Source organism: Narcine bancroftii, chromosome 1, assembly GCF_036971445.1.
Source record: "Narcine bancroftii isolate sNarBan1 chromosome 1, sNarBan1.hap1, whole genome shotgun sequence".
NCBI classification, from domain to species: Eukaryota; Metazoa; Chordata; class Chondrichthyes; order Torpediniformes; family Narcinidae; genus Narcine; species Narcine bancroftii.
Window position 1 is genome coordinate 375,120,864 of NC_091469.1, and position 21,047 is coordinate 375,141,910.

At 41.2% G+C, this 21,047-nt stretch overlaps 1 protein-coding gene across 5 annotated transcripts in view; it reads right to left on the bottom strand.

Moving 5' to 3' along the window:
* elovl2 (ELOVL fatty acid elongase 2) overlaps positions 1–21,047 on the bottom strand; it is a 137,431-nt gene that overhangs the window by 79,828 nt on the left and 36,556 nt on the right. Inside the window, exons 1-2 of one of the 5 annotated variants that reach the window (XM_069913367.1) lie at positions 19,757–19,825; positions 1,937–2,048 (exon numbers count right to left, since the gene is read on the bottom strand). The exons of 2 other annotated variants lie outside the window; for them this stretch is intronic. In XM_069913367.1, the coding sequence (XP_069769468.1) occupies positions 1,937–1,987 (51 nt within the window). In that variant the 5' untranslated portion in view covers positions 1,988–2,048; positions 19,757–19,825. Of the gene's footprint in view, positions 1–1,936; positions 2,049–19,584; positions 19,644–19,756; positions 19,925–21,047 lie in introns of those variants that run through there. 2 more of the 5 variants (XM_069913366.1, XM_069913370.1) reach the window with 2 other exon arrangements.

The following is a 21,047-nucleotide window of genomic DNA, read 5'->3' on the forward strand; positions in this document are numbered from 1 at the left end:
CCCGGTTCTATTGTGTCTGAAGCAAAGGAAGACGGGAACATTGAGCTGTCAGTCCTGCCCCTCCTGCAACCAAGTTTCACTAATAGCCACAATGTCACAATTCCACGTGCCACTCCACAATCTATGCTCGTTTGCCTTTCCTACAATACTTCTTGCATTGAAATAAATGTACCTGAGACCATTTCCACCAAATTTTATATAAATTATTTGCACAGAGCTATCAAAGGTTAACTTGCTAAATTGGCGGATGACACAAGAAAATATGCATATGTTGAAGTCGTGTGCAAGAAACAAATATGCTGGAAAAAACTAAGGAGGGCTCACAGCAACCATAGGAAATAAAGGGTAACCAACGTTTTGGGACTGTGCCTTTTTCAGGCAGATACCTGAATAAAAAGGTGGGTGGAGGGGAGAAGAGTGAGGAAGGGAGAGGAGCACAGGCTGACAAGAGGAAGAGGTGGAAACGGGTGTGAGGGTAGAAGGGAAAGAGGCTGAGAAGTGATAAGGGAAGATGGTTGAGGGTTAAGAAGGGTAGCTCTCTGGAGACAGAAATGGTTAGGGAGCTGGATGAAAGGAGATAGGGATAGGGAAAGATATATATGGTGTAAATGGAAATTGGAGAAGTTGACGCTAATGGCAACTGGTTGGAGACTACTGGCAGAATATATGATTGAAATGTGAATTGTGACGAGGACACAAGGAGGCTACAAAGAATTATAGACAAGTGAGAAGTGGGCAATTATCTGTCAAATGGAATCTAATGTAGGAAAATATAGGTCTATCTTGGAATGATAAATGAAAATGAAGCATTATTATCCAAATGGAGAGAGAATGCTGAGGTCTGAGATGCAAAGAAAACTGGTTGTTAAATGTACAATTTGTAAAAGGATAGTGTGCAAGTAGAGCAAATAAATTAGGTAAACAAACAGAATGCTATTGGCGATTACCAAAGAGGTAAGTTAAGGATCAGTTATCCAAGTCATTAATGAGGCCAAATCTGTAGGCTGAATTGTTTACCTCATTTAAGGAATGTTAATACTGCATGGTTAGCCCAGCAGTTAGTGCAATGCTGTTACAGCACCAGTGATTGGGACTGGGTTTAAAATCCTATGCTGTCTGAAAGGAGTTTGTACGTTCTCCCTGTATCTTCATGGGTTTTCCCTGGGGCTCTGATTTCCTCCCACTGTTCAAAACATACCAGGGTTTGTAGGTTAATTGGATATAATTGGGCAGCATGGACTCGTGGGCAGAAAGGGCCCTATTACTATGCTGTATGTCTAAATTTAAATGTTTTAAAAATGTAATACATTGGAAGCAGTTCAGGGGAAGTTCACTTGACCATTACCAGAAAATGGCAGGTTGTCTAATACATAACATTTGGACCAACTAGGCTTGTATCTGGTGGAATTTGGAAAAGATGAGTGTGACTTTATAGAGGTATCTTAATGGGATGGATGTGGAGAGGAAATTTCCTCTTGTGGGAGAATATGGAACCAGGCCTCACTGTCTAAAAAGGGGGTGCCATTTAAGGCAGTGATGAAATGAATTTCTTTCTATTATTACTCTTTGGAATTCTTCTTCAAAGGACGATGGGAACAGAGTAACCTTATGACAGAGGAATGTAGATCTTTGATATATGGAATACAGAAATGAGGTTGCTATTGGATCAATGTAGCCCTATTGGCCCACCTCTACCTCCTCAAAAGTCTGAGGAAATTTGGCATGTCACCAGCAACCCTTAACAGGTGTACCATTAAAAGTATCCTATCTGGGTACATCAGTGCATGGTGGGAGAACTGCTCTGCCCAAGATTACAATCAACTACAGAGAATTGTGCATGCAGCTCAGGCCATTACACACATCCACGTCCCCTCCATCGACTCCATATACAATTCCCACTGCCTTGGAAAAGCAGCCAATGCATTAGAGGACTCACCCTTCCTGGCCACACTTTCATCATGCCCCTCCCATCAGGAAGAAGATTCATGAGTGTGAGATTGTGCACCACCGGATTGAAGGACAGTTTCTTTCCCGCTGATATCAGATTCCTGAATGAACCCAAAAATAGTAAAATTATGTTGCCTTTGCTCTGTACCAACTGATATCTTCTTAACTCTGCACTTTCTACTGTCTTACTTGTTCTATGTGCGAGAATGTCTCCTGATCTGCTCACAAAACAATCCCTATCTCTGAGTTTTGGTGCACATGACAATAAATTAGAGCATTACTGACAGAATAGGCTTGAAAGGCCTACTCCTGCTTCTAATTTATTTGTTTGTATCTCTTAAGGTTGATCTTCATAATGCAGCATTAAAACAGTCAAAGGATAAGCAGAAAGGAACAGGCCAAGCTCCCTCAAGGAAACTCACTCTAGGTGAGCCATTCAGGTATCACAAGGCCAGAAGATGGAGGAGCAAAGACCACAAAAGGGCAAGATGACCCATTCAGTGACAACAAAGATAGTCAAGGATATTATCAGATTCAAAAGGAATCATATTGATGAAAGGCAAAGTAGCAAACCTTATGATTTGGAATAGTTTAGATTTTAGCAAAGGACAAAGAAAAAGGATTAAGAGAACAAGGATTGAGTTGAGAGTAAACATTCAGGGTACAGAGAATTGGATTGTGAAACTTCTACAAATAAACAAAATAACAATATTTAGTGAATTCAAAAGTCTATCCACTGCTGTTGGAAATGCAAAAATTGATAATGGCGAACATAGAAATTGAACAATTAAAAAAATACTTTTACAGAAGAGGACTTAAGTTTACAGAAATGTTAGCAAACCAAGCTCTAGTTGATGAGAGGAACTAGAGGAAATCGATAATAGCAATAAAGTGGTTCTGGAGAAGTGAATCCCCAACATTCTCCCACGTTATTTTAAATCCCTATGCACCACTTGTCTGATATGAGATACTGTTTCAGTATGGGGGAAGGACTATCCATGACCAATGCTGGAATCAGAACTCTGCCCCAGGACAACTCAGATGTAGTCCTTCTTCAAAACTGATCTCGTGCCCAAAATCAAAACCCACTTCTCCTATTTCAAAGTTTTGGCCAAGCTTGCATTTTCTCATCTGATTAATGCAGTGACAATTTATTTGAAATGTGAATTATTACCCAGCTTCTCAAATTCTCCAGCAGAACTTTTCTCTTAGTCCTACTCATTTCATTGCTACTTACATAGGCCAAAAGTTCCATAGATCTCCAAGTTTCTCTTCAGCTTGCAGGAGATATCTATTACCCAGTATGTAACACAGCTTTGACTTAATCTGCTGAAGGAACTCAGTGAGTCAAGCAGATTCAGTAGGATAAAAAAAGAACGGTTGATGTTTTGGGCCTTCTTGATGTGTATTGATGAAGGGTTCCGATTATTAACATCGACCATTTTTTTCCTCCATTAATGCTGATCGACCCACAGACTTACTCCTGCAGATTGTGTTTAGTGTCAGATTCCATCATCTGCAGTCTCCTGTGTCTACAGCCTTGACATTATTTGTTGTCGAGTACACTTTTGTGTTTCACACTTGAATTATAAAAAGTCTGGATAGTCTGAAATTTTTCACCCTGGAATGTAAGGGACCTCAAAGAGGTTTAAACAAATCATGAGAGGCATAGATAAGATTATTTGTCATAGCCTTTTTTCTCAAAGGAAGTGAATTGAATATTGAAGAGGATAGATTTAAGTTGGGACAATAAAGACTTAAAGGTGTCTTCTTCACACAGAGGGTGGTGAGTATGTGGAACAAGCTGCGAGATAGATCAAGTACCCAGTTAGATGGGTACATGGATAGGAAAGGAGAAGGATAGGAGCCAAATTTAGGCAAATGGGAATAACTTGGTCAGCATGGAGAAGTTGAGCCAAAGGGCCTGTTTCCATGCTGTAGAACTCAATGACTCTAAAGCAAAATGCCAATGAGTCTTTGTGTTTGATAGGAAGATAATTATAAGAACCTCTACCATATCTTGTAAGCAAAAGACATCTTTCAGTGGTTACTTGACAGTCTAGTGTTACTGAATCTCCTTCATAGGAATATTACAGTCAGAATTGGTGATCAATGTTTACAAACTTTGAATGAGTAGTTATAACATTATGAATTGCAAACTTTCAATTTAAAAATAACTGCTTAGAAATGGGATTGAATTTGGCCAAATGTGCATAATGCCTTTTAACTGTACCCTGAGTTTCTAACAACTGATAAATTTGTAATCTAGATCACTATAACCTGCCACTTTTGGACAACCTCAAATGGTCACAAATTATTCCACAAACAAGTGAACAATGGTTTTTTAATAAATTTAACAGAAGGCTCCCTGGCACTTTGGAATACCGCCAGGAGACAATAGAGACTTTGTGTTGGTGGTCTAAGATGTCAATGGGCACTGTTCCATCCGTGACACCATTCTAAGCCTGGGATTCATTTGCACAAGGCAGTTCTTTCTGTTACAGATCACGTGGATTACAAAGGATTTCTCACTAAATGTCCTGACACTGCCACTTGAAACTATGCAACATGTAAATGACATTGAATTTGTTGCTGTGAAACTGTTAAAAAATTTTTCCTGTTTCTTTGAACAAATGCAAATACAACTTTTAATAAATCCAGCTTTAATGTGATTAGGTTCTGTGGAATGTAATTTTCAAAAATATAGAGTGTCAAGGAACATTCTTTTAAAGCTATTGCATGAAGGCAAGGAGAAAATGCAGTCATTACTTTGTTTATTTGCCTTCTTATTTTCCTAAATAAAAATTTACCATGCACCTCGGCTATGAATTGAAGCCTATAATGGCCGTCAGTTTCTGGAGCAGAAAATAGGGGAGCAACAAGAAGATCAATGCAAAAACATTTTGGAATTAGACATTGGCTTTCAATTGCTCAGCTCTCCTGATGCACAACACACTCAAAAGTGGAGTGACTAAGTGAGAGTCAGCACAGAAACAGGCCAACCTACCCAAAGTTATGAACAGCGAAAGACTTCCTCAGAGAGCTCTTGAGGAATGCCAGGCTACATCAGTGAATTTCATGTCAGGTAGTTGAAGCTAATGCATGATACATGGGTAAGATGGATTTAGAGCGATCTGGGTCAAATACAGGCAAGTGGGATACTTCCGTTGACATTGGCAAGTTTCAACTCTGTATGACTCCATGACACACATTCTGCTGGAGGAATTTGGGGGCTAGAAGAAAAGGAATGGTCAAGGATTTGGGCTGGAGCCCATCATCAGGCCTCCAGTAGATAGTGTGTTGCTCCAGACACCAGCATTTGCAGTCTCCTGAATGCCTCCAATTGTAGTCAATAGCTTATTAAAGTTTTGTGGCATTTTTAATGTGTGCTATCAAATAGGGTTACATGATTAGAGTTACCCTGTTAGTTTGTTCAGGAACGAATCCCAGAATCTCATTGTAAAAAGCATTCTGTGACAAATAAGCTTAAACTTAAAACCAAATCAGATTACAATGACAACATGTATGGTGGTCCAGCATCTCCAGAGACCCGGATTCAGTTCTGACCTCTAGTATTATCTCTGTGGAGTTTGCACATTCTCTTGCATGGTCTTGGTCTGGGCACTCCAGTTTCCTACCCCATTCTGAAGACATATGGGCTAGCAAGTTAATTGGCTGTTGCAGGTGAGTGGGTGGCATAGTTAGCATAGCGGTTAGCACAACACTATTACAGTGCCAGCGACTGGGGTTCCCATCTGGCACCGTCTACAAGGAACTTGTGGTTCTCCCCATGTCCTGCATGGGATTCCTTTGGCTTCCTCCCTCCCTCCAATAATGTATGGGATTTGTAGGTTAATTGGTGTATTTAGGGGGCATGGGCTTGTGGGCTGGAAGGGCCTGTTATTGCACTGCATCTTTAAAATGTAACAGAGGTGTTCATGGGAACGTGATGTGAATAAAACGGTATTAGTGTCTACAAACTCTAGATGGTTGGTGAGCACTCTTCTACGCTGGGTGAATCTATAATAGGTTAATTGGACACTGTAAATTACCCCTAGTGTAAGTAGAGGGCAGGATAAACAGCAAGGAATTGATGTGTATGCAGGTAAGAAAGGGTTAGATGGAAAGAAGTGAGGGAATGAGACTGAAAGGATTGTTCTGAAAGCCAGCATAGACCAAACAGGCTGAATAGCCTCATTTTCTGCCAAATAATATGATAAACACCACAGTACAAGGAAGAAGAAATGAAAAGAAAATGCATGAAATGTCAGCATTCATCATGATGAGTTCCCCCAGCATCTTGAACTTTGCTCCAGATTTCAACAACTGCAGTCTCCCAAGTAACCATCTGGTTTGCATAAATGAATGCAAAAAGAAAGAGGGAACTGTTGAGTGAATCAAGAGAAAAAAAAGTAGTTACATGCTCCTACAATGCCAGTGTACCCAGAGTTGTCACCTTGTATCAGAAAACAAAATCAGTGACTGAGATAGGTCAGGCAAAGGAATGGTAACTAAAGACCGAAGATTTTCCCTCCACAAAACAAGATAGCTGTCAAATCTGCAACACAGCTATGGCTTGGAGGATCATTGAGATGTTTTGAAGGCTGAGCTGCTAAAGCAGTCAATGCTCCGAAACTACAACATTAGGGCATGTGTGTTGGGTGCATACTTTTCAGTCATTTCAACTTCCCGCATGCAGTGATTTACAGCAGAAAGTGTGTAGTGTTGCTGTCTCCGGTGACCCAGGTTCAATGCTGACCTCTGACCTATTTTTAGATTCCTGTGACCATGTGAGTTTCCATCCAGTATTCAAGTTCTCTCCCACACTTTTAAAATGCTGGATTTTGATGGGTTGGTTGGCTTGTGTAAATTCTCTCTAGTAAGTAGGTGAGTAGAGGAAATTGGGAGGCAAGCACTTTTTGAGCATGTAGATGCTTGCTGTGATGTACTTTATAGAAGGACCACATAGCAACACGTATATGCATATTTTCCTCTTGGTCACTCCCCAGCTTTCCTCCACCTTTCATATATCACCCCCTTTTTACTTCAGTCTCAACCAAGGATTCTGATCCAAAATGTTGACTTCTCCCCATCCCTGACCCACTGAGTTCCTCCAGCAGCTCACCGTTTGCTCAGGGATCCACCATCTGTAGTTCGTGCGTTTCTTTATATTGATTTAGCAGATGGAATGCAAAAGTTGGACCAACCAGCAGTTATAATTCATCAAGCAAGTCAAAGCTATGATGAAGGGGTTAAGCAAAATTAAAGTTGCAACCTTCTCACTGCTGAGAGAGATCAGGAGGAAGTGAAGTTTCATACTTTAGTGGTTCTCTTTCGATTTTTGTTCCAGAAAGTATAGCTTAAGATTCTCTAATTGTTCCTTCTAGCTCTTCTCACTTTTGAGTTTTGTCTTTGTCTGCACTCTGCCAAAAATATATCTGTCCCTTCTGAGCATATGAGCATACTCATATTTCATTGTTCTGGCTATATGTACTAATATTGAATTTGCATTTTTAATTACTTTAATTGGAGCAGAAACTACAAGGTTGAGCCACACTAGAATGCAACTTAGTTGTAGGGACACCACATCAAACTCTATGATCTATGCCAAATGTGGAATCTTGCATGGAAAGTGATGAGTCTACTTAATTTGCAGGTTCACTTCAATGTTATACTTGCTGACATGCTTCACCTTTTTTGTGCATTTGTTTAGCTTGTTCATTTGTGTGCAAATATTAAAATTAAATTTAAATTCTGTTGGCCAATTAGCAAAATACCTAATTACTTCCACCCAATGTTGACAGGATCCTTCATCTGTACTCCATCCTCTATTTACGTTGATGAGAATAAGCAATAATCAGTGCAGGTTTCTGGTTAATACCATTCTCCTTTTTCAATGCACCTCCTCTTCTGGATGTCCTTGATAGAGTGAAGACTGATGTCCATAATGGCGCTGGCTGAATTCACATTGCTCTAGTTTTTTCTTGTCCTGTGCATTGGCACCTCCATACCAGGTAGTGATGCAACCATTGATCCAACCACTGTATACCTGTAGAAATTTGCAGGAGTCTTTGGTGACATACCAAATCTCCTCAAACTCCTCACAAAGTATAGCCACTGAGGAATCCTACTTTGTGATAAGGATTTCCCAGGGTGGGGAAATGTATAATTAGAAGGCATAGATTTAAGGTGAGGGAGAACATTTTAAAAGGGACCTGAGGGGTACCTTCTTCACAAAGAGGGTGGTGTGTATATGAAACAAGCTGCCAGAGGGAGTGGTAGAGCCAGGGACAGTCATAACATTTACAAGGCATACTGTATAGTCGGTACTTAGATTGGTATGGTTTAGCAGGAGATGAGTCAAATATAGGCAAATGTTACAGGCTTTGTCGAAATGGACAAGTTTGCCTGAAAGACTTATAGACCTGTGGAACTCTATGGGTCTATGAGTGTATACTACTGGGCTGAAAGAAATGTTACTCAAAAGCTATCCAATCACAATTCTAATTCTCACAAAGAGTGAAGCAGGAAGCTCAAATTTGAAATCAAAATTCCTATAATTTCTTTGGATTGGATCATTTACACAAATCGAGATGAAAGCTGAAATAAGAAAGAAACTCTAAGAAGTGGAGTGTTCATATTGTAAAATTCATTTGGCCAGAAAGGAGATCATTTCTTGGTGACAGATGATCCCGTGCTGTACATTTAATCCTTTCTGGTGCAGAATAGGAGATAAGATTGCAATCCCAGGGCAAGGAGCTAGGTGTGCATCAACTGTCAAATTATGCCTTAAATAATTTATCAGCATAAGCCCCAATAGTTACTGCTGCAATTATCACTCCTGTGATAAGCAACATCAGGGCTCTAATCTGTCCTTTACTGAGGTAACATTTCGTACTGACTGTGGTCTTCCAATGAGGAAGTCAAGGATCCAGTTGCAGAGGGGGGTGCAGAGACATGTGCTGCTATGATCCTATGGAGAGATGGGAGAGTGAGGTGCTGGAAAAGACATTAGTCTGTACCCCCATCCATCTCTGATTTAAACCTCAAGGTCCTTATAAATGAAGCAGAGAGCAGAAGGATTGCACTCCATGTGAGGGCACCCACAAGATTAAAGAGCTAATAGCTGAGGTGACCTCGAAAAGTGAATTACTATAGCTGGGTGCAGTGACACAAAATATCCTATGACCTTGTATTTCTAACACTTTGAACTGTGACTCTCTCATGCTACATACAAATAAAATGCATCCACTACAATTCACTGAAAAAGCCCTTCATGAAAATATTTTTTTTCCTTATCCTTTAAGCTAAAGTTCCCAAGTGTGAAACAACTTAAAAGAGGTCCCTCCACTACTAGACCGGAGGTGATAGTTCTACTGACGATTCAACTCAGATGGTAAACCCTGCTAAAAGTGAGGATAAGAATCCTTGGATGCATGGTGACTCTAAGGGAACTCTCTTTTGCTTTTCTTTCTCTGACTGCAAGAGGCACTTCAGGCAAATTCTGCCAATGGTGAATCTGTCTGCCTTACAGCAGACAAAAACAAATTTTGTGTAATATTTGCACTGTCTTTATTACATGACAAGAAATTGCATTATGAAGATGGATATTTGAATTCCCTCTACACTATCATACATTCGGGCACAGTGGTGCCGGTGTACAGCCACTATCTCATAGCGCCAGACACCCAGCTACAATCCTGTTCTCTGATGCTGTCTGTTGGTTCTCCCTGTGACCACCTGGGTTTTCTTCAGGTGATCCACTTTTCAAGGATGGTTGGTGGGTTAATGGGCCTCTGTAAATTGCCCCCTGCTCCCTTGTGTAGGTGAGTGGTAAAATCTGAGGGAGATGATAAGAATGTGAGGATATGAAAGAAATGGGATTGACGTATAATAGAAATAAATGGGTGTTGAAGGTCGATGTGGATTTGGTTTGTTTCCATCCAGTGTCTATATAAAGTATTGAGTTTCATAGCAGAATGCAGAGAATACTCCTGAGTTTAAGAGACTTTAAATTAAATCACCTGTGCTTTGTTCATAATTCACAGGCAACCATGGTTAGTCTTGTGGAAGTGTGCTGCAAATTTCACTACAGAAAAGACAATGCTTTCAGGAGAAACTGTAGATGCATTTTAAGTGTAGAGTTGGAGTCAGGCATAAATCTCTCACCACAGGGCCTTGATAATGAGCAATAAAGCCAGGTGTTAAGAGAGTGAACCCCCATTACCACCTCTCAGTTTTAGTTTCCAAACCTGCGGAGCAAAGACTGATCCAATCCATGCACAACGTGGAACAACTTACATCAGGTGAAGCAATTGACTTGCATGAGAAATACTCATTGCTCTTCTCCCAGAAACAGCATGTAATCCTTTATATCTACCTGAAGATCCTTAAGATGACCTGCTTAAGCTATAAGAATTCAAAAGGAAAATAAAAAGGTACCAGCATCATCATAAACAAGGAGTCAACAGCAGAGCAAGGAAGGAAGGAAGGTAGTGTTGGGTTAGATGTTCTCATCAGCAGAACTGTGATGACCTGTCCCTCTCAAATTACGAGATATTCATAATTTATTAATCAGGCTGAGCCGCAAAGCTTTGCAACATGATGTAGCATATATTAACAATATTTAGTCTTTGATATGGATTCATGAATTGAAGGATTAATGTGAAAGAAAAAAAATTACAAAAATTATTAGAATAATGGATTGAACCACGTGAAGAACCTTTTTAGTTTCTGAAGTATGCAATTTAGAATTGTGTCAACCGAGAAAAGATCATACGTCGGCAATTCCTACTAACGATGAAACCTAATCTGCTGTGTATTTCCAATATTTTCTGCTTTTAATGTCAGATTTCCAGCTCATGTGGTATTTTGGTTTCGCATTAATATTTTTTCATGAATATTTTTTACTCCATGATGAAGCGATATTTGAACCTGGCTGTAATGAAGAAAAAATCTGCTCCAGAACTAGCAATTATCTATTACAATGACAACAGATTTACACTATTCATTAAAAAAGGAGCAACCCAATCTAACAAGTTTCAGATTCAGCAAGCTTCTAGCGAGTATTAAAGTAAAAGGTGTTGCCAGTGTCTTCAAGAGGCATGTAATTAACCAATAACTTGGTCATTCCTGCTCAATTTGGGTTCTGCCAGGAACAGCTGGCTCCACACTAATTACAGCCTGGGTCCAGTCATGGCCAAAAGAGCCACGTGTGAACTGGGGAGAAATGTTATTGCTATCAATGCATCTTGTTATAATTTTTTTTAAATCAGGAAAATCTCTACTGGCTGGAGACATAATTAGAATAATATTGATTGTATTTTAATATTAATCAGCTGAACTTCGAGGCATGCTTGCAGGAATTTCTTGGATCAATGCCTTGGCCTTGACATCATCTGCTGCTCCACTGTTGACTTTCCCTTCGGCACAAGGACAGAAACAGGGATGGTCATTCATGGAGAAACAGAAACTGCAGATGCTGGAATACTGAACAAAGAATGAGCTGCTGGGAGGAACTCAGTGGGTCAGGCAGCATCCATAGGTAGAAATTGTCAGTGAACAATTTGGGTCAGGATCCTTTGTCGAAAATAGTGGTGGTCCAAATATAATATCACACCCTTTTTTACTTTAATCTCAATAAATGGTCTGCAACAGAAACAGTAACTGATCATTTGTACCCATGGATGCTGCCTGACCTATTAAGTTCCTCCAGCAGCTCATTGTACATAGGGAACATGCACAGTTCAGTTGGATTCGTCATATACCCGACCCTCAAGAATTACCATGTTTGTGCTTGGCAAAAAGTTAGCTGCACCCAGATTTTGGTTGAAATGCAACTTTTATGCCAAGCATTAGCAGGGCAATGTCCATCTCCATCCACATCCCTTCATATTCATCGGCATTTACCATCACCATTCGATCAATATCCTGGAACAAGAAATGCAATTGAACCAACCATACAAACAACTATTTTAATCCTGATCAGAAGCTGACATTCCAGACCTTTTCACCAGCGGGATGCGATTCTCTTCACTTGCAGACACAAGTGCACAACTGAAATGCCAGAAACTTGTAGTCAACCTGAAACAAGACCAGTTGACCTGCACTCTTTCCCCCTATCATTCTCTCCCTCTTCGATACACCTTGGCTGCAAATTGTTCCATAAATAAGACATAGCATGATAACCTGTCATGGACCCACCACCCAAGGCCATGCCCTCTTCACCTTGCTGCCATCAGGAAGGAGGTGCAGAAGCCTGTAGACAAACACCCAGTAGTACAAAAATTAGCTTCTTCTCACTGCCATCAGATTTCTGAATGGCAATTAACCACAGATACTACCTCACTTTCTCATTTTGCAGTAATTTATTTATTTTTGTTTTAAATGTAATTTATAGAAATATTTGCACCTGTAATTCTTTTGCAAAATAACCATTTTATTTTTACATATCTATGACAATAAATTCTGATTGTGACTCCTGTGCCAACCTCTTTGCTGTCTGGAGAAAAATGGATTAGCAATGCCTACAAATTTCCGCCCATGTCATGCAGCGTGTTGACCTATCTTTTTTTAACAGTGTGGTAAATCAGACCATACCCAGAGTGATTAAGTGTTTTGAGAAGATGATGTTGAAGTGTATTGCTCTTGTCTGAATAATGACATAGTTTCATTTCAATTGGCTTACCACAAGTCTACAGCAGATACCATCTCACTGGCTCCATACAAAGCCCTGGAACATTTGGACATCTCCACAATCACCATCAGTTACAACAGCACCACAGGGCTGCATAATTAGCCACCTGCTCTACTCACTTTACACCTATGACTGTGTGGCTTGGTAGGACAACAGCACGATATACAATTTTTTTGACAATACCACAATAGTGGATTGTATATAAAGGGGTGATGCATAAGCATAGAGGAGAGAGAATGAAAACTTGGCTGTACAGTGTGCAAATAATATCCTCACACTCAATGTCACCAAAACAGAGCTAATTGTGAACTTTAGGAAGAGAAAACCAGAGGTATACGATCCAGTAATCATTGGGAGAAATCAGAGGTGGAGGGGGTGAAAAAAATTAAATTCCTGGGAGTCACCATCTTGGACTCATCATATTAATGCCATCATGAAGAAAGCACATCAGTGCCTCTACTTTCTCAAGAGTTTGCAGAAGTTTGGTATGACATCACAAAGCTTGGCAAACTTCTACAGTTGTGTAGTGGTAAGTGTACTGACCAGCTGCATCACAGCCTGGTATGGGGCACCAATATCTTTGAAGCCAATGGATACAACCTAATACATAACAGGTAAAACCCATCCCATTATTGAGAATGTCTACAAGGAATGTGCCATTGGAGAGCAGCAGCAATCATCAAGTATTCACAGCACCAGGACATGCTCTGTTCTTGCTGCTGCCATCAAGAATGAGGTACAGATGCCACAATATTTGACCACCAGGTTTAGGAACAATTGCTACTCCTCCACCAACAGACTACCTAAACAACAAACTCGGTCATCTAGGCCTTTTCACACTGACTAACCAGTAGATTGGCTGTTCAGTGAACTGGTTAAGGAAGCTGTTTTTGCCATTCACACTGGACCACTCTTAACCGATTCTCTGCATCCTTTCACACTTATCACAAGACATCCTCGGGGATAGGGGAGTCTATCCTCCACCTGTGATGTCTGAGTGATGCATCAAGTGATGGTGGACCTGCTCTAAATCTTGATCAATGTATTATGTTCTTGTATTTAAACAAAATTAATCATGCCTAATTATAACATAATTAAGTATTATGTACAACACAATATGAGCCCTTCAGCCCGTGTTGTTGTGCCGACCTATGTAAACCTTTATAAATGTATAAAAGACCGTGGGAAAGTGGTCTTAAACACATAGCCATACAATTTATACAGAAGGTGGGAAAGAGCAGTGGCAGACCTGCCCTCCAAGAATTCTGTGCAGCAGAGAAAGGGCTTCATGCTTGGAGCACACGTGGAGCCATTTCTCTGCCGCACAGAATTCTGGAAGAGCAGGTCTGCCATAGTGCACGTGCACTCTCTCTCTCACTCTTCCCTCCCCCCACTGTAACTTTCTCACCGTCCTTTAGAAATATATAAATGTTCACATAGGCTGGCAAAGTTTTTACCTTTTTAATCTTTCGTTTCCCTCACGTTCCTGCACTCGTGCCAAAACATCATCGTGTCACTCCTTTGTCCCTGAATTGTCCATGTTACTTTCACACTGGGCTCATCAGCATGCAGACGTCAGATGACACCCCCCCCCACCCCCCCACCCCCCCACCCCCCCACCCCCAGGGATGATTCAACTTACAACCTACCCAAGTGGTCCATCCCCAGCATGATTTGCTGCCTGCATGCCGATTACCGATCTTTCACAATGGACCCTATACCAGTATATTGGCTGTTAATTACTAGGACAAGGTTCCAGTGTTAAAGGGCCTAGTGACTCATTTAAGGACTCTGACTTTGCACATTATTTATTCTTGTATTTTTTTTTTCTATTGCACAGTTTGTTTACATTTCTTTCTTTTTAAAAATATATATATACCTTCTCGAGTACAGTTTTTTGTATTCCCAATAAGTAGAAATTCTGCCTGGCCCACAGGAAAAAGAATCTCAGGGTTGCATGTGATGTCATTTATTTAGTCTGACAATAAATAGGAACTTTAACTGCCAAGTTAAATCTCAATACCTCATCTTTGCTGGAAGTAAATTTACATTCCAAGCTGCAATGGTTCAAGATGACAGTCAACTCCAAGTTTAAGTGTAATTAGGACAGGGCAATAAATGCAGAAGATGCAATTATTTACAAAACATTAAATTAAAATATCTATTTTTGGAATTAATCAAAAAGCTTGCTGTTTCTGGTAACAGTTGTAACAGTTCAGCAGTGAAGTCAAATGATCTTCAACTGTATTTTTTAAATAGGACACAGGGTATCAAATTTTAAATCTTGTCTTTATTCATTATTGAAGCTTCACTTTGAACTGAACACAACGTTAATCCTGGGACCACAGAACAGCAATAAAACAGAAAAGAATGCAAACATTTAACAGGTCAGGCAGCATCTGTGGATATTAAGAACAACAGTGGTAAAGGTTTTCCATGTACCTGTATAGCTACAGTGAAATTTTCATTGCATTTGCACATTGTAATTTAGTATTCAACAATAAATAAACATAATGGTGGTCAACAATCCTTTGTGAGAACTACAAAACATGAAGCAGCACAATGTAAGAGGAGTTCACTTTTGTCAGCTTTCCGAAGATCAAATGACAGCTCCATGAGGATGTAAAGAAAACACTCCAAGTTTCTAACAGCAGAAAATTCTCAGATGGACAACCCTGAAGTCAGAAAGTTATAAGATCAAACTCAAGGTGGCAACTAAAGTAGGATAGTACTACAATCAGTTTGGAGGGATTGAATGATCGTTGGAATTGCCACATGTTCCATTCAAACATTTAATTTCATTCATTTAAAAGATGCCAACAACCAAAAGAGAATTGAAGCCAAATTGACAATTAACGAGATTCAGCAGTCCGTGGATCTAATGATTATTAACATCCTCTATTTGATAGGAACGATCCAATATCCAAACTCTGTAATTGATCCTGAGCTGAATAGCCATAGGCTATCATTTGCTTTGTGCCATAGAATACCCATGACTGTTGTGGCTCACGTGAAGAGAAGGCTGCTGCGGAAGCTGAGTTTCAAACATGACAGAGGGGTGCCAGGGGACTCTCACCAATAAACAATGATTAGGATTAGTCCAATGGGATATTAAAATTTACATGGAGGAGCCAAAAGAAAAGGAATAGAGATTCCCTCTTCATTTTTGGTTACAATTTCCCTGTACCAGATTCCACATTCCCAACCTACAAAGGCAACGGCTCTCCCAATCAATTACTTTTAAACACATCAGGTTCCACCGACTTAACTGTGTAGTTTCCAAAGATGAAGTGTGCTGATGTATGAAGACCAACATCAGGGGCATAGCCTCAAGATTCAAAGAAGTAGATGCCACAGAGGGATCTGGTTTGGAGGGGCTGAGGCATGCAACAAGAATGGGTCAGAACAGATTGTAAAGATTCACCAAAAATTGGGACTGTAGGTGTGGTGCTCCCTCTCAATAACGGGGAAGAACATGGTCATCAGGTGCGAGGTGTCCTTGGTACTGCTGTACTTGGTGCAAGTGTGACTCATCCCAAGCAACTTCACCCTGGCAGTTATCAGAGAAGTTTTCCAATTCATTGGGGGTCCAAAATAGTTCGGGTACTAAGGAGCATCATGACAAGTTGCCAGAAATAGGGGGAAAGGGCATAGCCAACGTGGGTTTCATTCTGATGGCCACTTTAGTGTCTGGCTGTATGGAACCTAAGTACAAGGCCACCAAGTGCCGCTATGTGCTGAGGTGTTGCGAAGGATAGGTCTGGCCCCAGTACCACACAATGTCCCAGTCAGCTGGATTTTGCCACACCACCTATCCTTTGTGGAAATGTTTTTCCAGGACAACACCTTTGACCACAAGGTCATCATGAAACATTCTGCAGAAACTAAGAGAAGAGGACTTGATGGACCAGAAGGGATGGTTCTCGGAGTAGATCATCCAGGTCATCTGGTGAAATGCCTCATCACCAGGGCTCACCATCAAGCATCAGGACTTGGCCTGGCTGGCGGTGAGAAGAGCCCTCCCAGTGAGATCCTTCTTGTACAACTGGAATATCACCCTCCATGCACATTGTCCTCAGGAATGCTGTGGTGGAGTGGGGACTATTGCCCACCTCTTTGGTCAATGCAGATTCGCAAAGAGTGTGCGGAGAAGGACGAAGGGGGTCCTTTCACAGGTTATCCCCAGCAGCAGCATGGTTCCCTGGGACACACTCTGAATCTGACATCCAGAACTGCTGGAAGACCATCAACAGTGAAAGTGGTCTGCCTGAAACCTGTTGGTCTTTCTGACTGATGTCAGTGAGGGAATGCTGCGGATTGGTGCATTCCAGGCTGCAGGAGTACGGGCTGAGGGATGCACTGACACTGGGTGCAGCCAATGCGAGGATGCTGTGGGGAAGGACCATAGTCTAAAGACTTCCCATTATCAAGTGTTGAGGCTGAGGGGAAGCCCCTCAACTAAGAGGGGAGAGAAATGACAAGCTGCCACAGTGGTGGTAACAGGGTATGGAGAGAACAAATGTAGCAATGTACATTATGAGTGTAACTCTACTTGTTTGTAAATGTTTCTTTCTAGAAAAGATATGGCTAATGATAATTTATAGAAATGACAAGATGCCACAGTGGTGGTAATGATGTATATAAAATGAAGAATACATAAGAATGTACAGATATGAATGTAAAAAGTCTTGAATGGTTTTCTTGTTTTATAAATAATTCATTGCAAATAAAGTATATTTTTGGAAAAAAAAGATGCCACTGTAGTGGTAATGATGCAAATAGAAATGTTGACTTCAGGAAGGAAAAGCCAGAGGTCGACAATCCAGGGATCATTGGAGGATCAGAGGTGGAGAGGGTGGACACATTTAAGTTTTGGGAGTCACTTATCTTGGAGAATCTTTCCTGGACTGAACAGACTAATGGCATTGTGAAGAAAGCACATCAGCACGTCTACTTTCTCAGGAGTTTGCAAAGGTTTGGTATGACACCAGAACTCCCGGCAAATTTCTATAGATGTGTGGTGGAAAATGTGCCGTCTGGCTGCATCACGGTTTGGTATGGGGACACCAATACCTCTGAGCACAAAACCCTCCGAAAGGTAGTGGACACAGCCCAGGATATCACATGCAAAATCTTCCCCATTATCGATCAGGGACTCATTTAAGGACTCTTTCTTGTGCATTTTTTTTCTCCCTGTATTGCATAGTTTGTATACATTTATTATCTGTTTACAGTTCTTTGTTTACATGTATACGCTGCATACAGTTTCATTTTTGCATTACTAATAAGTGGTAATTCTGCCTTGCCTGCAGAATAAAAGGAATTTCAGGATTGTATGTGATGCATGTACTCTGACAATAAATCTGAAATCAGAAATGAATGCAATAATGTACAGTGATGGAAATGTATAGATACAACAATCAGCGTGGGAAGAGACTGGTTTTTCTTTTGTAAATGATTTATTGTGAATAAAGTTCATTTTGATAAAAAGAAAGTAAATTTAACTCTGAGATGAGGAGGAACTGCTTCTGGAAGGCTGTCTCATTAGATGCATTTAAGACATGGGTAGATCTTTGAATAGTAGGGGAATAGAAGGGTAAGTGGATCTGAGTCCACAGCTAGATCAGCCATGATCTTGAGACACATAGAAAACTACAGATGCTGGAATCTGAGGAGAAATATAATAAACTGGTGGAACTCAGCATCAGTGTTAGCAAAAAAATGAACAACGTTTCAGACCAAAACCCTTTACCAAGACTGGGGAAATGTGGGGAAAAAGCCAAACTATTAAATGGTAGGAGCAGACTCAGAAAGGGCCACATTGCTGGAATCTGGATCAAAATCTGGAAAAGAACACTGAAAGAACTCAGTGGGTCAAGCAGTATTTGCAGAGGCAAAAGGTATATGTTAAACTTTTCCTATCTCAATGTGTCACCATTCCTGATGCAGGGGACTGGTGTAGCTGGTCATCAATCCTGATGCAGGGCAGTGACGTTAAGTCTCGGGGTGTCATCAGTCCTGATGCAGGGCAGAGATGTTGGGTCTCGGTGTGTCATTAGTTCTGATGCATGGGATTATTGTTGAATCTCAGTATTATGACCTGGAGCTCAAGGCTGTAAATTGACATCCCAAATCTTGATGTAGGAACTTGACATTAGACGTTGACATGCTTCTTGCCTTCATTGATGTTGCCTGACCCTCTTCTCTTTCAGTCTCTTGTTTTTCTTTGTACTGTGTGCTGTCACCATGCATTACTGCTCTATATTTGGTGCGCTAGGCACATTGCATTTATCAATCACATCAGCAAATCCCACGTCACACTACTTGCAATGCAAGGCTGGTCTCACTGCTGTAACTAGAATCTCGATTAGACACAGGATTACAAAAGGAACAATAGTGGTGAGGTAGACGCCAGCCAGCTAGAGGATCAAATGTCCTCAGTTCTCACAGAAAACTGGGTTACTTGCTGCATTCGATCATCCTGAAACATTTAATGACGCCGCTCTATTTATTAGGTCAAGGCAGTGACATCAAAACTTGCTGGGATCCCTGCATCCTAAGTTTGATAATGGCTTTTGCCTCTTAACATTTATTCTGAAACAAATGTGAAACCCATGGGCGTAGGTGCTTCACTCGGACAATAGGTGGGAATGAGAGGACTACAAGGTGGGGGGATGGAATTAGGTTTACACGCCAACTAAAACAATTGCTTGTATTTCTTCACCCATAAATTTTCCCAGTTTAACAAATTAGCAACACAGCCAATCAATCGTCGGTTAATCGCCTACTGATTACATACAATTTGTCAAAGAGCTTTCAGTGCAATACACAAAGCTCAGATTCTAAGCTCCTTTACCGCGCTGTTCCTTTGTGCATTTCCACCAAGCTCAGTTCACTCCCAGATCACCAAAAGACACAATAAATATGTAAAAAATAGCAACCTGAAATCTTCAATATAGATTTACTTGAAAAACTGAGAACATTCCACCGGCATTTAGACAACCCATAGTGCGGACGTTGTAGTCAAATAATGCTTTCGTTTAAAAAAAAATGGAGGAGGGGGCATCCGATTATGATACAGTAGCAGTGGTGAAAGTGCAGTATGATTCTTACCGGGATGCTGTGGAGCATTTTGCAACCTTGCTTGAACCCCGGACAGTTCTCACGCTCTCCGTCTTCCCAGCAAGCCGACCGGGTGACTGACAAGTGATCCGGGCGGCAGGCCCTCCTCATTCGCCAAGACTTTCTGTCTCCATGGCAGCGGGTGGCGTCCGCTACACTTGAGCGCACTCCACCCGACAGGCGAGGCATTGCACGAGCAGTGATGGGCTCCGAGCCACCGTTCCGTGCCAATCGTGGAGAACCACGCGTGGTTATTTGGCAACCCCGGATTGGGTCAAAGCAGAGAATTCAGGAAACACTCCAAGTCAGACCGTTAAGAGGTATGCATGTCAGAGGCCCCTCGACAGAACCAGTCACACAGCATGGAAACGAACAGGTCCTTCGGCCAAACTTGCCCAAAGCGGACCAAAATGTCCAACTCGCACTCTCCCACCTGCCTATATTTGGTCCACGAAACCCATTCTATGTATCCATCCATTTTTTAACCTTAAATATTGCAATTTCACCTGCCTCAACCACCTTTCCAAGAGCAGCCAATTCCATCCTCTGTAAAAAGAAAAGGTACCTGTTAAATCTCTCCCCCCACTTCTGGTTACCTACTCTGGACAGAAGACTACCAATTCATCCAATCACATCATGATTTTGTATTCCTCAATGAGTTCACCCCCTCATCCTCCTGATCTCCAAGTAATAAAGCCCTTGCCTTCTCATCCTCTTCCTCTAGCTCAGGCCCCTAAATCCTGGCAACATTCTCCTAAATCTCTGCACCCTCTCCAGCTAAACAGTGTCATTCCAGTAGCATGATGGCCAAGGCTGAACACAAAGGGGGCCTGACCATCCTCATTCAACTGCAGCATAACCTCCTGAATGTGACTAATGAAAAGGCCAATGCGCTGAAAACCTTTTTGAAAACCTTATCTATCCGTGATGCCACTTTCAAGATACTATGCACCTGTACTCCTAGACCCCTCTGCTCTATAACACTCCACAGACCCCTGCCATTTGCTCTATAGGTCCTATTAAATTTGGACTTCCTCTGCCGACCCGATCAAGATCCTGCTGCTATCTTTGGCAACTGTCTTCACTATCTTCAATACCAGACAAACAGCAATGGGCCCAGCACTGAACCCTGTGATGCACCACTGGTCATAGGCCTTCAAGTCTTAAAACAACCTTCCATCATCACCCTCTGTTTTCTTCCATGAAGCTAATTTTCTATCCATTCAGTGATCTCTCCTTAGATTTCATGCAATCTAATCTTCCAGTAAAGCCTACCGTGCAG